Source organism: Peromyscus maniculatus, chromosome 3 (genome assembly GCF_049852395.1).
Source record: "Peromyscus maniculatus bairdii isolate BWxNUB_F1_BW_parent chromosome 3, HU_Pman_BW_mat_3.1, whole genome shotgun sequence".
Lineage (NCBI taxonomy): Eukaryota > Metazoa > Chordata > Mammalia > Rodentia > Cricetidae > Peromyscus > Peromyscus maniculatus.
Window position 1 is genome coordinate 60884856 of NC_134854.1, and position 19108 is coordinate 60903963.

Genomic DNA, 19108 nt, shown 5'->3' on the forward strand with positions numbered 1-19108 from the left:
GGGCGGGAGTGCTACCTGGCTGGTGGTTGTGGGGAACCAATGCCAGCCTTGCCAAGAGGAAGAGGAGGCCTGACCAGAGGTTCCAAGCCCCCACCCACCCACCCCAGTGTTTCATACGTTTTTGGGTAAAGAAGTTTGGGATATTATTTCCAACCAATGCACTGGTCAAAGTCCCAGGCAAAAATGAAGTTCAGGTTACCCACCATGTGTTGGAATCCCTCCACACTGTAAAATCCCTCCATCCATGAAGGCTGCTTCCCTCTTAGGAATTCAAAATCCAAGCCACTGGGTGGGGAACAGAGCCTCCAACAAAGGCGGGCACGTGAGTAATCACCCAGTACCGAAAGCCAGCATCCGGGGGAGGTGGCAGCGGGTGAGGCCCCGGGGACAGGGCTGAGGCCCCGGGGACAGGGGCGTCTGTCCAGGGGTTGGAGGCAGCAGGGGAAAAGCCAGGCAGTAATGCAGGGAAGGCCTGCGCCTGTCTCCAAGCTACTTCTGCGGCAACGAGACAAAAACAGTGAAGGAGAAACTGAAAGAGTTGGGATTTATTTTTCACCGGCACATAATGTTTGAACATATTTATGTATTTATGGGGCATGGTACAACGATTCTATAAACACAATCAATGTGTATTGATTAAATTAGGAGGATCACCATGTCCATATCCTCAAATATTATTTTTATTTTGTTTACTTATTCTTTCTTTTTCTTTTTCTTTCTTTTTTTTTTTTTTTTTTTTGAGATAGGGTTTCACATACCCCAGGCTGGCCTCAAACTAGCTATATGGCCGAGGACAACCTCGAACTCCCAAAACTCCCAATCTTCCTGCTTCCCCGCAACATGTCCTAAATGCTGGGATTATAGGTCTGTGATTCCACTCCCAGATTGTTTTACTAATTAATTCATTACTAATTAATTAATTATGTGAGAGTGCTGGTGGAGGTAAGAAGACAACTTGTGGAGTCCGGTCTTTATGACTTTAAAAAGGGATGATATTCCATAGCTCAGGCTCGTCTGGATCTTGCTATGTAGTTCATGCTGAACTCAAACTCTTCCTGCCTCAGCCTCCCAAGTGCGGCGATTACAGGTCCATGCCACTACTCAGCTCTGGACCGTGTTGGGGACCTTTGGACTTTTCTGGTTGTTATGAAATGTATGGGATGAGAGATGCAGCTGAGTTGGTGGAAGGCCAGGCGAGCTCCAGCACAGCAGAAAACGGCGTGGCGGTGCTTGTCTCGTCCATCATCTTGTCTCACTGTGAACAAAATGCCTGGGCAGAGGAAGGGAAGAAAGGTACTTTTCGATTCATGGTTTCCAGTTCCGGTTCACCATGGCAGGGGAGGGATCACAGAGTTCATGGTGGCAGGAGCATGTGTCAGGGACTCCTCACAGCACAGTGGGCAAGGGAGCCTAGAGCAGCTGGACCCGGGGGGATCATGCTATAACCATTGAAGGCCAGCTCCTAGTGACCATCTTCCCGCAGGCAGGCTCTACCTCTTAAAGGTTCAAAGGCCTTCAAAGCAATGCCACCAGCTGGGGAGCGAACAGGCAAGATACGACTCTCGGGGGGACATTTCAGATTTAAACCACAGTAGAAGCCTAGGCACTGGACAAAGAAAAAAAAAAGCAGTCACCTGGTATTAAAAAACAGTGCATCTGCCACTGACACAGTGATGAGATGAAATAGGAATCTCAGATAGTATAGATACATCTTAGCTTAGTGTAGATACATAAAGCTTTGCTTTAGGCCCAAAGCAAAACACTGACCTTTTAAGTGACGGTCTTAGCTCTATCAGAAACATTAACACTGAGTCCTGGCCAGTCCTCCATGCCCCTTACTGCAGTTGAGAGCCCTTCGCCAGCAGAGGCCTGCTTGGGATGTCTGGTGGTCTCTAGACGCCTTTTCTAGCCTGAGGGAAGGTAGCTTGGCATCTTCGTAATCAAATCGTGACAGGTGCTGAGGCAAATCAGAGCCAGGCCTGCCATCAGACCACCTAGGCGAACCTGAGGCTCTGACGAGCAGTAACGGGCAAGTCTGGTTGGAACCTCCGTTCTGGGTCTTCAGATGTGGTGATGACAGCTTTGGTAAGCTCTCGGTAGGAGAAGAGGAGGAGGAAGAGGAGGAGGAGGAAGAGGAGGAGGAGGAAGAGAAGGAGGAGAAGAAGGGGGCGCATGTGACTGCAGAGGCCCCCTCATGTTCCCTCCTTGTGAGGAGATGAAGAAGCTGGCTCTGGGCCAGCAGCTGTGCAGAAGGCCTAGATCCTGGCCCAACCACTGACCAGGTAGCCAAAATCCTGGGATAGCAGCGTTTTTAATGTTTTTTACCAAACAGTCAGAATCAGTCAGTCATCATACAGTTTGGCAAAAATCATGCTTCTCTTTTCCCCACCTATCATTACCAGCTGTCAGCTGAATCTGTGCACCATCTGAATGAGGCCAAAGGCTTTCAAACACCAGTGTTGCCAGAGCACCCTGGGGCCAGGGCTCTAGCAACATCGGTAGAGTCTGACTTTAGTCTCTCCCTCTGTTCATCCGTCCTTCCGTCCATCCATCTGTCTGTCCGTCACTCCCTCCCTCCTTCCCCCTTTTCTTCCTTTCCTTTCCTCCTCCCTCCTGTAGCTCAGGCTGGCCTCAGGCTCCTCTGTATTTGTGGCTAGCCTGGAGTTCTGATCCTCCTGTGTCTGTTTCCCAAGGGCTGGCATTACAGATATATGCCACCATACCTGGTTTATGCAGTGCTGGGGATGAACTCCAGGGCCTCCAGCGTGCTAGGCTAATAGTCTACTACCTGAACCACACCACACCCCAGCAGTCTGCTTTCTTCTGCTTTAGTCAACGAAGCAGATTCGTACATCTCACGTTCCCCTTATGTAACCTCATTCATCTCCCCCCCCCCACTGTAAGTACACCCTCCCCTTGCTGACCAAAAGGTGTGTGTGTGTGTGTGTGTGTGTGTGTGTGTGTGTGTGTATGTGTGTGTGCAAGTGTACGCAGGTGTGTTTGCACATGGGTGCTCATATTTGAACCCAGAACTCCTTGCATATTAGGGAGTTCTTGACTTACTGAGTGATGTCCCCATTCCATTTTTTACTTTTTGTTTTGAGGTAGGGTATCACTAACTTGCCCAAGCTGGCCTTGAACTCTCTCAGTAGCCTAGGCCGAGCCTCAACTCCTAAATAGCTTGGAACATCATGCCTAGCTCTTTTGATTTTTGTCTTTGTTTGTTTTTGTTTTTTGAGACAGAGTTTCTCTGTGTAGCTTTGGAGCCTGTCCTGGAACTTGCTCTGTAGACCAGGCTGGCTTCGAACTCACAGAGATCCGCCTGCCTCTCCTTCCTGAGTGCTGAGATTAAAGTTGTTTGCCACTGCTGCCTGGCTGATTTGTTTTGTTTTTGTTTGTTTGTTTGAGAGAGTAGTATGTAACCCAGGCTGACTTTGAACTTATGTAGCTGAGGCTGGCCTTGAATTCCTTGGTCCTCAAGCCTCTGAGCCTCTGCCTCCCAAATGCACCACCAGCCACCCTGTCTGGCTCTTAGCCTACTTCTAATTCAAAGTAAAGAATTACATGTTAAGCTGTCTACTCGCTGTGTGTACTCTAGGAAGTGAGCAGATAGATTCCCTTATATGCTCAGGGATGGAGCTGGGGTTGAGATTTGGGATCCCAAACCTCATTTATTCCTCTTCCTAGAGTTCAGCCAGACGGGAGTATGAAAGGCAAAAGCCCTAATTCCACACCTTCTGCCTTTGGAGCAAAGATGGCCGCTTTCGAAGCAAAACGCATGGCGAGGAGGGCAACCACCAGGCTCAAGGGGTCGCAGGGAGCCGGGGCCATCTCAACTGCCCAGCACCAGCAAGACAGAGACGCCATGTCTGCTCATGTGGGCAAGGCTAGGCGCCTTTGGCTGCAGTGGGTGGCCTCCGATGGGCATCTGTATTTGCTTTCGGGGCACCTTGACCTGCAACAGCCCAAGGCTGGGAGAAGAGGGCTAGATGCACATTTGGTGGGAGATACTGGCAGAGAGGGCACAGCGGTGTGATCACCCTAAGAAAAGCTATGGCTCTTCTCAGAAGATGAAGAGATAAGGGCCCTCTGAGGAAGCTTCCTCCTTCCCTACCCACAACTGGCTCTCCCTGGCCCCCAGGAGAGAGTGTTCTGTCAGCCTCTGTCCCTGATGGAGCAAGGAAGAGGAAGTTTATTTTATTTATTTATTTATCTAGCTAGCTAGCTTTTTTTTTTAAATTTTTATTTACTTTTATTTTATGTGCATTGGTGTTTTGCCTGTAGGTCAGATCTTTGAGTTAAAGACAGTTGTTAGCTGCCATGTGGGTGCTGGGATTTGAACCCAGGTCCTTTGGGAGAGCAGTCAGTGCCCTTAACCACTGAGCCATCTTTCCAGCCCCCTCTATTTATTTTGTTTGTTTGTTTGCTGCAACAACAGCTCACTCTGCAGTTAGGTTAGTCTGGAACTCACCAAGTTCATAATGACATTAATTTTGTTTGTTTGTTTTTTGTCTGTTTTTTGAGACAGGGTTTCTCTGTGTAGCTTTGTGCCTTTCCTGGAACTCACTCTGTAGCCAGGCTGGCCTCGAACTCACAGAGATCCGCCTGCCTCTGCCTCCCGAGTGCTGGGACTAAAGGCGTGCACCACCACTGCCCAGCTTGACTTAAAATTTTTGATAACCTTCCTTTTGATAGCCTTCCTAGTTAACATCACAGGCATAAACTACCTGCTTGTTTTTCTTTCTCCTTCCTTTCTTTTCTGTTTTCTTCTTCTTCATCATCATCATCATCATCATCATCATCATCATCATCATCATCATCATTATTTTGTAGGGCGGGCAGTGTCTCACTGTGAAGTCCTGGCCTGGAACTGGCCTTGAGGCAATTCTCCTGCCTCTGTCTCCTAAGTACCAAGAGTGCTCTGCCGTGCCTGGCTCCTGGCTTGAACCTCATGCATGCCAGGCAAACACTATACCATGGAGGAGCATTAAAAAAAAAAAAAAAAAAAAAAAAAAAAAGCTAGCTGGGCGGTGGTGGCGCACACCTTTAATCCCAGCACTTGGGAGGCAGAGGCAGGTGGATCTCTGTGAGTTCGAGGCCAGCCTGGTCTACAGAGTAAGTTCTAGAACAGTCAGGGCAACACAGAGAACCCGTCTTGAAAAACAAAAGTAAACAACAACAAAAACAACAAAATCTTTAAGCATGGTGATGGGTGCCTGCAGTTCTGTCTACTTCAGGGTCTGAGGTGGAAACATCACTGGAGCCCAGGAGTTGAAGGCCAGCCTGGGGAGCACAGTGAGCCCCTGTTTCAAACAGTTGTTTGTTTGTTTTTAGAGTGTGTGTGTGTGTGTGTGTGTGTGTGTGTGTGTGTTATTGAAGATTTCAACCTGGGCCAGGTGAGCACTCTACCCTGACTTAGCTGTGTTCCCAGCTCCACCATCTTTAAGGTTTATTTTCCTTTAAACTGGGTCTCTGTGGTGGGTGTGCACTTTTGAATGCAGATGCCCCAAGAGTCCAAAAGAAGGAGCTGGATCCCATGGCAAGTTACAGTCAGATGCCAGATACCCATGCAGGTGCTGAGAACTGAACTCAGGTCCTCTGCAGGCACAGGAAGTTCTCTTAGCTGCTGAGCCATCTCCCTGGCCCCCAGAGGACAACTTTCCACAGTGGTTCTTACCTTCCACCCTGAGTCCTAGGGATTAAACTCAGGTTGACAAGCTTGCTAGTAAGGCCGGTGTTTTTCCTTCGGAATGATCTCTTCAGTACAAAACAACTCTTTAAGGAAGAATGATGTGGGGCTGCAGAGATGGCTCAGTGGTTAAGAGCACTGACCGCTCTTCCAGAGGACCTGTTCAATTCCCACTACCCACATGGTGGCTCACAACTGTCTATAAGTCCAGTTCCTGGGGACCTGAGACCCTCACAAAGACATACATACAGGCAAAACACCAATGCACATAAAATAAAAATAGGAAAAAAAAAAAAAAGGAAGAGTGATAAAACTCAGTAGTTAAAGACACTGGATTGAACCCCAGAGAGGTCAGCCAGATGGCTCAGTGGGTCAAGGTACTTATGCTGAGTCTAAGGACCTGAGTTCGTTCCATCCCTAGGACCCACGTGGTAGATGGAGAGAACCAGCCCTACTGTCCCCTGACCTCCACATGTGTGCCTCGGCTCTCACACACACATCCTTACACACAAGATAAGTTACCAAAAATGTAATAATTAAAAACAAACAAACAAACAAAAAAACAACAACGGCCGGGTGGTCACGCCTCTGATCCCAGCACTCGGGAGACAGAGTCAGGCGGATCTCTATCAGTTCCAGACCAGCCTGGTCTACAGAGTGAGTTCCAGGACAGGCACCAAAACTACACAGAGAAACCCTGTCTCAAAAAAACCAAACCAAAACAAAACAAAACAAAAACCCCCAAAACAATACCCAGGCAGTGGTGGCACATACCTTTAATCCTAGCACTCGGGAGGCAGAGGCAGGCGGATCTCTGTGAGTTTGAGGCCAGCCTGGTCTACAGAGCGAGTTCCAGGACAGCCAAGGTTGTTATATAGAGAAACTCTGTCTCAAAAGCCAACCAACCAAACCAAAAAAATAAAATTAAACAAATAAAAGAAAAATAACAGAACAACAGTAATTACAACAAAACCCCTTGCACCCTTTAGGTGTACCCCTGGCCCTAGAGACCTTTCCTGGATGTTTCATGGAAATGCAGTCACACACTATGCGGGCAGTTTGTGACTGGCTTCTTTCATTTTGCATAATGTTTTCAGTCATCACCTTTGATACAGCATATATTTGTACTTTTCTTTTTATTGCTGAGTAATACTCCAGTGTATAGACATATCACATTTATTTAATTTATTCATCAATTTGTACATTTGAGTTTTTCTACTTTGTGGCTATTCTGAATAATGCTGCTTTATAAACATCTGTGTGCAAGTTTTTGTGTGGAAGGGTAGAACTTTTCAGTTAATTATTAACAAGCATTTATTAACTGCCTGCTGTGCACAGAGCATGGGGTGAAAGGGAAGCTGAAGGAAGAAATGTAGGAAGGCAAAGACTCAGTGGATCTACAAGTATAAAATGTAATCACTGGGGCCTGGAGAGATGGCTCAGTGGTTAAGAGCACTGAGTGCTCTTCCAGAGGACCCAGGTTCAATTCCAGCACCCACATGGCAGCTCACAACTGTCTGTAAGTTCAAGATCTGACACCCTCACAGAGACAGACATGCAGGCAAAACACCAATGCACATAAAATAAAAATAAATGATTTTAAAAAATGTAATCACTGTCCCATGACTAGTTAGGGAAGACTATGTTTTTGAGAAATATTTAAATTAATGACAACCATTCACTTTTGAGTACCTTTAATTCTAATAATCAGGTCACAGTGGATCAGCTCTCTTGTGCAAAGGAAATTGAAGGCGGTCACACAGTTAATGAGGGAGTGAGCTGGGATTCGTATCACTTTTCACAAAGGCTCAAATTGGCCTGGAACTTAACATGTAGTTGGGGTTGACATCAAAATTACTTAAATTAATTATAAATCAATTAAACAAGAAATACCAACAATAAAAAAGCACACACCACACATAAAACAAGGATGAAAAAAAAAGGCTTGGGGAAAAAAATCAACACACACACACACTAATTTATTTACTTTTTTTTTTTTTTTGAAACAGGGTCTCACTATGTAGCCCTGGTTGTTCTGGAACCCACTATGTAGACAAGGCTGGCCTTAAACTCACAGAGATCCACCTGCCTCTGCTGTGTTGGGATTAAAGGTATGTGCCACCACATTCGGCTTAGATGTAATTTGAAATAAATCATGTCTTAACTTGGGCAGTGCTCAGCAGGTGCTGCATAAGCCTGATCACCTGAGTTTGAGTCCCAGATCCTACAGGAGAATGGGAGAATGGACTCCCAGAAGCTGTCCTCTGACAATGACACTCAAGTTGTCTCTCTCTCTCTCTCTCTCTCTCTCTCTCTCTCTCTCTCTCTCTCTCTCACACACACACACACACACATACACACACACACAAATAATAAATATTTTAAATTTTAACATATTTTGTCTATTGAATATGTACAGATTTTTTTGGTTGTCATTATTCCCTAACAACACACTATGGTGAACACTTATCTAACACTGCCTGGTGTGAATTATTAAAACTAACCTACAGATGACTGAATGTTTGGGAAGGTGGGGCATTATTGAGCCCATGGACCCAGCCACTCAGAAAGTTAAGGCAGACTAGCATAGCAAACCCACTTTTTTTGTTTGTTTGTTTGTTTTGTTTTCAAGACAAGGTCTCTTTGTGTAGCCTTGGCTGTCCTGGAACTTGCTCTGCAGACCAGGCTGGCCTGGAACTCAGAGATCTGCCTGCCTCTGCCTCTCGAGTGCTGGGATTAAAGGCTTGAGTCACCACTGCCCGGCCCACAAGCCCCAGATTTAAAAGAAATAAATAAGTTGCTAGTCGTTGTGGCACACGCCTTTAATCCCAGCACTCGGGAGGCAGAGGCAGATGGATCTCTGAGTTGGAGACCATCCTGATCTACAGAGCAACAGCCAGGGCTACACAAAGAAATCCTGATTCAAAAAGCCAAATAAAATAGATAAAATTTGGAGGTGGTTATGCAAGCAGTACATTATTTCATATCAGTGACCTGAGCATCTATGGACTCTGGTATCTGCAGGGGTCCTGGAACCACAAACTTAAAAATGGGTAAAGAATGGACTGTGGGGTGGGGTGGGGGGCAAGGATAGGACCCAAGGCAAGTGGACTTTCTTGCAGAGGTGGGAGGCTCAGATTAGGTGATAGATGTTGGTGAAAACTTGGGTTTGACAAATATATAGGAGGGTTTTATGAGTTCGCTGGTGGACAGGGTGTAGGTGTGAATAAAAATAGTCACGGGCTGCTCCGAGGCCTTAGAGCAACTGTTGGAACTGTCGCCTCACCGTGTGGGGAGTACCAGAGGAGGCAGTTCCTCTTCCGAAGAAATTGATTTTGTTTAGAATAGTCTGGAAGCCTTTATTCATTTATGTAAATTATTTTCATTTATGTGTATGTGTGTGCGGATGTCCACGGAGGTCAGAAGAGGATGTCAGATCTTCTTGAGCTAGAGTTATAGGCGACTGTGAGCTGCTAACATGGGTCCTGGGATCTGAACTCTCGTCCTCTGGAAGAACAATAAGTGCTCTTAGCTACGAACCTTCTCTCCGGCCCCAGCTGAGGGTAGGAGGAGCATCTTCAAGGTTATGAAGGAAGTGAGTTTGGAGTGCTAAACAGAAAGTATTTATCAACATCTACAAATGAGGTTTTCATTGGATTTAACAAACAAGGTTGCATCTCCAGAACCAAACCAAACGAATGGATGAATCCTGATGTTTTCACTTCCTGTCTGTATGACCTGGGCAAGTCACTTAACTTTTTGGAGCCTCATCTGTCCTGCAGACTGTTAGGTTGTGAATGTCACACCCTGGCCCAGTGCCTGATTCAGGGGAGGCACTCTGTACATAAACCGTCCTGCCGCATTGAAGAGAACTCTAGAACTGGTTAAACAATCTCTTAACATTTTATTAATTAATTTATGGGGGGGCTGCTGTCTATGCCACCATGATATATGTAGGTCAGGGGACAACTATGGGAGTTGATGCAACCCTCCCACCCTCCGGGTCTCTAAGAGAGAAGTCGGGTTTGTTTACAAGTGTCTTTTCTCACTGAGCCATCTCATTTAAAATTTTATGTATTGTTATTGTGGGTTTGTGTGTGTGTGTTTGCATATGTATGATATGGTGGGAGTATGTGTGAGTGCAGGAGCATATGTGCCTGGTGCACATGTTGTTAGAGCAAAAAAAAGTCTGGCCAAGAGAATAGAGGGGCGGGAAAGACGGCTCAGTGGTTAAGGACACGTGCTACTCTTCCAGAGGACCCAGGCTTGATTCCCAGCACCCACGTGGTGGCTCACAACCATGCCTAACTCCAGTTCCGGGAATCCAGTGCCTTCTGACCTTCAAGGGTACTAAGCACAATGTATGTGGTATACATACATACCTTCAGGCAAACAACTCACACATAAAATAAAATGACTAAATCTAAACAAAAAAATTTAAGAGACAGAGACAGAGTCAGAGAGACAGAGTTCTCTGGCCTGGATATATACCTAACACTCCAGATGGGCTGGATCGTCACCTGGCCCAGGGCCTGCCCCTAGGAGGCGGGCTCACTTTAAGCCATGCTAAAGAGATAGGTGGAATTCTTAGTGCTTTAATGATGTACTGTACCGTGTCTCCCCATAATCTCACTCCTACCGCAGTAGCCTGTGGGGATTTAGGTCCGCAGGGCCACAGACATGTAGCTCGTACACCTCTCCGTTATTTTTGAATTATTCAGGAAATCCCAACTTTCCCTTTTCCTCCTTATCTCTTTCTCCAGCCTGCTTTCCTTACACTTCGGACTTTCCCCTCCCCGTGTGTCGAAGCCTCCCTCCCACTGGGTGGCTACTTGTCTACCGCGTGTCTGACCTCCGTGTCAGCTTAAGTGGCATGGCTTTTTCCCTTCTTTCTTCCATTGTCCGCCCTGGGCAGCCTGAAGTTTACAGCCGGGCTACACTTGGGCTTTTCTTTCCAATTCTAATAAAATCGTCCTTGAGCTCCTGTTTGAGTCCACGCTTAAATTCTTTGATTAATGAGACGCCAAGAGGCATCGATGTGAGAGTCAGGACAGGACTTCCAAGCACTCAGTCCTTCCACTCTGGGTTCTGGGGCCCAGACTCAGAAGGTCATCAGGTTTGTGTGGCAAGTGCTTCTATCCCCTGAATCATCTCACGGCCCAGAAACACCTCTTGAGGGAAGTGACGGGTTGAAGCTGTCGGTTTTTTGTTGTCTTTTCAGACAGCTGCCCCTCCACCCCCATGTGGGGTGTGTGTGTGTGTGTGTGTGTGTGTGTGTGTGTGTAGGGGCACATGTATGTGCATGCTCTGGAGACCAGAGGACAACCTCAGGTGTTATTCCTCCCTAGGTACCATCTGCCTTATTTTCTGAGATGGATCTCTTACTGGAACCCCGAGCCCGCTGATTAGAGATCAGGCTGTCTCTGCCTCGCCAGCCCTGGGGTTACTAACTGACGCCCCTCCGCCTGGATCTTCTATGTGGGTTCTGAGGGTCAAACTCACATCCTTATGCTGATGCAACAAGCATGCTACCAAATACATGGCCTCCCCAACCCCTGTTTGGAATAGGGTTCAAGTAGCTGAGGGTGGCTTTGAACTACCACCCCTCCTGCCTCTGCCTCCCAAGTGCTGGGTTCATAGGGGTGTGCCATCCTTCTGAGTTAGTGTGTGATATTTATTTATTTATTTATTTATTTATTTATTTATTTATTTATTTATTTATTTATTTATTATTTTGCCCAGATTGTCTTTGAACTCTTGACAATTCTCCTGTCTCAACCTCATGAGTGCTGGGATGGGATTATAAGTATGAGCTACCAGGCCTGGCTAATAGGACCAATTTGTGTTCCACATATTGATCTAGGCACTTGATGTATAGGACTACGTGAGACAGACAAAACTCCTCTCTCTGTAGAGCATATGTTCTGGGAGGAAAGGACAATGAGCAGGGGATGGTGTTAAGTTCTAGGGAGACAGAGAGTGCCAAGGTAGACAGATTGGGGACCCATTTTAAATTCGATGTTCATGGGAGGCTCCGTTAGTTTCAGCAAAGACTTAAGGGAGGCTCAAGCATGCTTATTCCCTAGAGGAAAATAGTTCTGGCTAAGGGGGTGTCAAGTTCAAAGGCCTAGGAGCATGCTTCATGTATGAAGAAGAGCAACCAGGCCTGGGCCTCTGGAGAGATGTGAGTAAGGAAAAGTGGTGGGCTGCCTTCTGCTAGGCCTCGGAACCTGCGATGACTTTGGCTTTTTACAGTCTGAAACAGGAAGCCTTTGGAGGGTTTTGAACAGTAGGGAGACAATAGTTGGCTCGTGATTCTAAAAATGCATGGTTTGTAGGCTGTAGTGATTTGTGCCTATAGTCCCAGGCCTCAGGATGCGGAGACCAGAGGATCATCACATGTTAGAAAGCCAGCCTAGTCTATACCGTAATTCTAGGTCAGCCTGTGTTACGTGAGACTCTGTCTCTCAAAACAAACAAGGGGCTGGGGAGGCAGCTCAGTTTTTAAAGTGCTTACCTTGCAAGCATGGGGACCTGAATTTGACCCCCAGAAGTTACATAAAACCAGAGTGCTGGCACCACTTAGAACCCCAGCGCCGGGGAGGCTGGGGAGGCCGGGGAGGCCGGGGAGGCCGGGGAGGCCAACACAGATGGAGCCCAGGCTCAGGGGCAGCCAACCCAGATTCTATGGCAAGCTCCAGGCCAGTGAGAGACCCTGCACCCTGCCTCAAAAAAACAAGGCGGATAGACATTCAAGGTTGACTTCTATTGAGAGAGAGAGAGAGAGAGAGAGAGAGAGAGAGAGAGAGAGAGAGAGAGAGATCCAAATGGGGTAACTGTGGTTTGAGAGAGCAGATAAGATAAATATAAGGATTCTGGATATATTTGGATGGTAGAGGCAACAGATCTTCCGATAGATACTGGATTTAGAAAAAGATTTTAAACAATAATTATGGGCTTTGGATACATTAGGTTAAACAATGGTTCTTTTTGGTTTTTTGAGACAGTATTTCTTTGTGTTGCCCTGACTGTCCCAGAACTCGCTCTGTAGACCAGGCTGGCCTCAAACTCACAGAGATCCACCTGTTTCTGCCTCCCTAGTGCTAGGATTAAAGGAGTGTGCCACCACCACCCAGCTTAAACAATGGTTCTTAACCTTGAAGAGTAATTTCATATATTTCTAACTAAGCTGCCAAGATGAAGAAAGCTGTGAAGAGGAAAGGGTGAGGCATCTGATAGGCATTCTGGGTCCTGAGGAGATGCTAAATAGTCCTCTCTGGCAGGCGGATCTCTGTGAGTTCGAGGCCAGCCTGGGCTACCAAGTGAGTTCCAGGAAAGGCGCAAAGCTACACAAGAGAAACCCTGTCTCGAAAAAAACAAAACAAAACAAAACAAAACAAAACAAAACAAAAAAAATAGTCCTCTCTGTACACGTCTGGAGTTGAGGGGTAAAGGCCTGTATCATGGATGTCTTCTCAGGAGTCAGTAGGGGTAGCAGTTAAAGCTCTGAGGCTGGACGAGGTCACGTGGGGATTAGGCAGCCTGGGGATCTGAGGCATCCATATCTCCAGAACAGGGAGATAACAGTGGAAAAGAAAAGGCAGGATCCCACCTGTGGAAACAAGGACTCTAGCCAGGACACCTGGCCCAAGTGAGAGCTCCCTAGATGTAGGTGTGAGTAATTCCCAGGTTTCTTCTTTCCCAGAGTTTGCTGCTGGGGAGTGTGTGTGAGGTGTCATGTGCACATGTGTGTAGACATGACATGTCACACATGACTGGTGCTATAGAGGTTGCAATATCTCCTCTGTGAGCCTGACAACAGCTGTCCTCCTGCTTTCAGATGAGAAAACAGAAACTTAAAGGCTAGGTGATCTAATCCAAGGTTCTCTCACTGACAGGTGGGACTGGGAGAAGAAGGGATTCCGGTCTCTAAGCTGCTACTGAGTCCTGCTGCATGTTTCTTAGCCCTCATTGCTTCTGAGGACACACTGTGTCCGGGTTACATAGAGATAACTTGATGTGTGAGTTACGGTTGTTTGTTTGTTTGTTTTTAATTTGTGTATGTGTGTGTGCAAGCATTCACGTGTGTTTCAGTTCAGGCATGTATGTGGAGCAGCAGTCCTTCCTTCCATTTGTTTACTTACCACTGGGAACGCCAGACTACCTGGACCACGAGCTTCCGCAGATTCTCATGCTTTCTGTATCCCAGCCCCCCAGGAGAGCCCTGAGATTACAGGCACAGAAACTCCGTGGGGATCTGAACTCAGGTCCTCATGCTCATGTGGCATGAACTCTATCTACAGAGCCATGTCCCCAGGGCAGGGTTTTACAGCTTTATGTCCACAGGAGCAGAGTCTGCTGACGTGATGACCCCCTGAAGGGAGCCAGACCTTCCATGTGAGATGAACTGCTTTCTCTGAGGAACAACCCCATGGACACAGGAGGCTGTATTGGGGGGATTTTCACACTGGGAAGGGACAGCCATAAATTCACCTTAAGGGCTAATAGGTCATTTCAGAAACTGTTTTAGGTTCTCACTGGCCTCTTCCACACACTCAGCCAAATAACTGGGTTTCATCTTACTGTCTTGCTAGAAGCATTCTATTCTCTCCAAGCTTATATTCTTGCCCCTAGAAGCTGCTTCTGAGCCCAGAGGCCTCACCGGTCAAGCTTAGCCTTGCCCTGGGCAGAGATAAACAGGCCCAGAATCTATTCCTCAGATTGCGACACTGGTGAGTCAGGCGGGTCGGACAGCTGCTCCCTCCCAGGCGCCCCTTGGCTGTACCTGATAAGGAAGCACATCGCTCATTCCAGAGCACCGTCTTGTGAGTGCACAAGTATAAACAGACACTCCCAGGCCCCGGTGTTGTCTTAGAGTAAATTATTGACATTCGGAACGGCTGAAACATGGGGAAAAGGCGAAAGCAAACCTAACAGATTCAAAGGTAGCTTCAGTTTTCTTTAGCTAAACCATGGGAAAGTTTTTGAACTTAAGCAGTCAAGGGCAGGCTCAGGAGTTCCCTGAAGTTCTGGAAGGAGGAAGGTCCAACTAGGGGAGGTGCATTCGTGAACACATGGCAAGATACCCAGAGAGAAATGTGTGCATACTTTTGTCACAGAGAGGGACAATGGATGTTGTAGCATCCTCAAAAGCAAATAAACAAAACCAATTTCCTCAAAGCAAACGATCTCCTCCTATAAATAGTATGTAAACAGTGGAGAAAATGGGGTGCCAAAGATATAGTAATGGCTACCTAAGACCACCACCAGTACCATAGTGAACCTGGTCATTTCCCATTCCCTCTATGGAAGCCGTCCATAGTTTCTAGACCCTCGAGTCTAGGACTTTCACATTAATCTTTCCCACTGACTCCATCAACCTACTCAAGCAGGATAGAGCATCAGAGCCCATATTTTATAGATGAGACAATCTGAGACTCAGGGAGGACATAAGCAACTCACTGAGGCATAATTAAGAGCAGGGAGGGGTAGATTTGTCCTAAGTGACCAGGAGTTAAAGTCAGTTCTTCCCAGGTCTGGGAGGATGGCTCCACAGTTAAGATCAGGTGCAGCTCTTGAGGAGGATCGCAGTTTCGTTCCCAAGGGCTCACAATGGCCTGTAACACCAGTTCCAGGGAATCAGACTCTCTCTGCGGGCCTCCAAGGGCACCAGGCACATGACGCACATCCATTCACACAACCAAACACTCATCCGTGTTAAAAAGAAGTAAACACGTAAAAATGAAATACTTCCTAACAACATCATGGTTCTCCTTTAGGACATTTCCTTTGCTAAGACTGCTTGAAGGGCAAACACTCCATTGCCTGTGGCGAGAGCAGCCTTGCTGCCATCGGTGTGGCCTGCAAGTTTCCACTATGAAACACTGCTCTGATAGCTGCGCCAAGTTCTTTGCTCACAGCAGTTCTATCAGTGAAGAGGAAAGTACCAGGGAGAATTTCTAGGCCCCCACTCCAGGCCTAGATCATCCCTTCCCTTAGCCCCCTTTTCTGTCTGTTCTGTATCCATGCTGTGGTTTTAGAGACAATAACCATGGGTCCTCTAGGTGCCACTGGGCGTGGCGGAGGAGCAGAGAGTCCGCAGCTTCTGCCTTCTCGGCCTAGGACTTTATAAATGCACTTAACAGCAAGGGGTGGTCAGGTCGGTATCCTGAAATCGAGATGCCTATTGGCATGTTGAAGGCAGAGGTTCTCTGACTTTGGCCAGCATCAGAACCATCTGGGGTGCTTGTTAAAGATAAGGCCATTTAGGCCTCACCCTGAACCTTGTGAATCACAATTCCCAGGGGCAGTTCCTGGACATATGGGAGCTTAACAAGCTCTGCAGGTGATTCTAAAGTATTGGGCCAACCTTGAAAACCACTGTCTTAGCACAGGGGTGGAAGTTAATCAGGCCAAAGGGGGGGGGGGGAGCCACTCTAGGAGAGGAGGTAGCAGCAATACCACCCTAGGGAGTCTGGGGTAGACAGTGAGAAAGACAAACCGTGGTTTGTTTTTTTTTCTTCCTTCAATAAGGTGATGAAATAAAGGGGGTTAGAAGTCCCTTCACACATGTCTGCCGACAGAATTGTTGTAGGAGAAAGCAATGAATCATCCCTTTTCTGCCCAGAACATAGAAAGGAGGTTACAAGGGCTGCTGGGAATGGGGGTGAGGACTTATTACTTAAGGAGTACACAGTTTCTGTTGGCATTGATGAGAAGTTTCTAGAAATGAGCAGTAATGATGGTTGCACAACAGCTAATATTATTTTATGCTGGTGCATTGAATATGTAAATATGGTTAACACTGCACATTTTATATGTATGTTACAATTAAAAAAATAGCTGGTATATTGAAGGGTAGAATGGTAGGAGCAAATAATGTTCAACTTTAGCCCATTGCTCTGGTCCCAGGAGTGTGTGAGTGTGAGTGTGTGAGTGTGAGTGTGTGTGTGTAAGGTTTTTAAAGGGGACCCAGCTCACACCACCTGGCTTGTTAAAGTACAAGTGTAGTCATGCAATAGCTAAAGCTTTTGAAAATACTTGGTACTCTTCTCCTCTTTTGCCCGGTTGGCTCCTTACGGTCACCGTCACTTTTGAGGCCTGAGGGGCGGTATCCCACAAACTTCACTGTTCAGGGAGCCACCTGAGAACTTTGTTCAACTGTGTATGCTGAGTAGGCCTAAGGCCCTTCTAGTGGCATTTCTAAGTAGCTCCCAAGTGATGCTGACACTCAGGTCCATTCTGGGAGGGCTGTGTAAAGTTTCTCTACATTCACACTATATCCTCAGGAGCTCAGAGCCATAAAAACATAGTGGCACTCCATGTTTATTAAACGAATGAGCAAGTACACATGGTTAATATAGGAGTTTGGAGGGCAGAACCATCTTTATCCTGAACTAGAACACATTTCGGGTGCTTCTATCAGTCACACACACTGTGGGTTTAAAATGTCCTCAACTTACCTCAAATTCTGTAGAACAAGGATGTTAGTACCACATTATTTCTTTTCTTGCCACCTTGCCGCTTCTCCTGCACTCCTGGGATTATTGGTCTTGTGTGGAGGATTAATGACCCTGAGGAAGCCTTGCTGTCGTCTACAATCCCTGCAAACAAATTCTTTCCATCTGAAGAGGGAGCAGAGTGCAGAGAACACGCTGGTGTGGGTATTTCCAGATTTGGACGCCAGTCTGAGTAATTGCCACTCTGGCCTCCTCCATATCCAAACAGCCCTTTGTAACACTGTCGTGAGAGGGTGGTTCATAAAGCACATGAATGTAATCACACTGCCATTGTTTACTACCATCGTTTATGTGGATGGTAACGACGGCACTGGCAGTTGAGCAATGAAGTGTGTAGGGAGGTTGGGGGAGGGGGCAGAGGGATGCCGGCGGGCAGGAGAAAGAGGAACTACATCTCCCAGAACGCCCCGGACAAACCTACCCCGCGACGACGCCCCGCCCCTCCCGCCGGCGCCCCGCCCCGCCGATGACGTCACAGAGGTGACATCACGGCGCCCAGAGCGAGGCTAGGGTAGAGGGAGGCCGACCGAGCTGGAGTCGTCGGCTTGTGGAGGAAGCAGCTGGGAGCTGGCGAGAGCGTGAGCGGGCGGGCAGGCGAACGAGCGAGCGAGCGAGCGAGCGAGCGCAGGCGGGGCGGGGGGGAGCGGCGCACGGCGCGGAGCAGCGCCTGCCCGGGCCGCGGCGGAGCCTCAGCCGGAGGGCAGCCCGAGCGGGCGCCTCGGTCCCCGCCCCCACTCGGCGGGGCAGTGCCCGGTGTTCCCCCGTGCGGGGGGCGGCGGCGGCGGCGGCTGAGCGGACCCCACGGGACCGCGCGGGTGTTGCCACCTCGGCCGAGGAGCCGGCGCGGCCGCGGGGCCCTGCGAGCTGGGCCCGGGGCCCGTGACAGACGGGCCAAGGAGGGGAGAGAGGCGGCGGCGGCGGCGCAGGCGACGGGGAGGCAGCGGCGGCGGCGGCGACACCATGTCATCCCCCAGCCCCGGCAAGAGGCGGATGGACACGGACGTGGTCAAGCTGTATCCTTCATGGAGGGGAATTCGGACTGCGTGTGGGGCGGGTGGGGGTGCCCAGGCGAGGGCTTCGGGGCACTCCAGGCCACTGGCCGCGCCTCCCTCCCTCCCTCCCTCCCCCGGTGCCTACGGCGGCCCCTTAGCACCTCCAGGAGCCGAGGGCTTTTTCAGTGCCCCTTTATCTGCAGCCCCCCGAGATGTGCGTTGCGCCTCGCTCTCCCTGCACCCCCCGGAGCCCGTGACTTTTCCTCCACGACGTTTGGATTCCTAAGACGGCCTTTCTTTGGGGGGGGGGCGCAATAACTAGCCGCCTCCTTCGTCACCGGGAGCTCGTCTTCAGGGTCTTTGCTTCCTGTTTGCTAGCTTTGGATTTATGGACTCAAGATAGAAATTTCCTGAGAGGGAAGCCTTTCTTCTTTCTTTCTTTTTCTTTTTTCTTTTTTTTAAAAAAGGTGTCCGGGTTCCTTCCACTCACAGTGCTGCTTAAACCGGGGTAACTCAATCGACCTTCTTTATCCCTAATTCCTTTCTATATTAGGAAGAGAGTAGTCTGCTCCGGGCCCCTCTTGTAATAAAGAGCTCCGTGTGTTTTAAATCAGACACTCCTGTTAAGCCTTCTGGTCTGGAGAACGTTCCTGTTTTTCTCTGTACTGACAAAGCCTATCCCACTCACAGTGCGTGCCGTGAGGACCCCCAGGCCCTCGTAGCAAGCAGGCAGGCCACCCTCCATATTGTGGATCTGACAGCTGGGAGGAAGGCGAGAACAAAATAGCCCCTGTGCTAGCCCCTTGAGCAGAACTCCCTCTGAGAGAGTACGGTTCTTGGGGACTGCTTGCCCTGATCTGGGCCAAGTGACATCTTTTATTTTCTACTCCCTCCCCCCAACTTTATGT

General features: G+C 48.3%; 2 protein-coding genes across 4 annotated transcripts in view; one reads left to right on the forward strand and one right to left on the reverse strand.

Annotated features, from left to right (window-relative positions):
- Positions 1 to 518: 518 nt before the first annotated feature.
- Positions 519 to 18175, reverse strand: LOC121827900 (uncharacterized). Of its 2 annotated transcripts, XM_076566567.1 has the most exons (3): positions 17152 to 18175; positions 1768 to 2092; positions 519 to 1270 (listed from the first exon to the last, which is right to left on the reverse strand). In XM_076566567.1, exon 1 carries the CDS (start codon positions 18173 to 18175, stop codon positions 17681 to 17683), a length of 495 nt encoding a protein of 164 aa, XP_076422682.1. In that variant the 3' UTR covers positions 519 to 1270; positions 1768 to 2092; positions 17152 to 17680. The 2 variants fall into 2 exon arrangements, with proteins under 2 accessions (XP_076422682.1, XP_076422681.1); XM_076566566.1 differs by lacking the exon at positions 1768 to 2092.
- Positions 18085 to 19108, forward strand: part of Ube2h (ubiquitin conjugating enzyme E2 H) — a 107712-nt gene continuing 106688 nt past the window's right edge. For both annotated transcript variants that reach the window (XM_042272974.2, XM_042272976.2), the window contains exon 1: positions 18085 to 18221. In XM_042272974.2, the coding sequence (XP_042128908.1) occupies positions 18169 to 18221 (53 nt within the window). In that variant the 5' untranslated portion in view covers positions 18085 to 18168. The remainder of the gene's footprint in view (positions 18222 to 19108) is intronic.

What these genes read in the sequence shown, in the direction of transcription:
- LOC121827900 (XM_076566566.1), bottom strand. Translation starts at nt 18,175, where the DNA reads ATGACATGGTGTCGCCGCCGCCGCCGCTGCCTCCCCGTCGCCTGCGCC.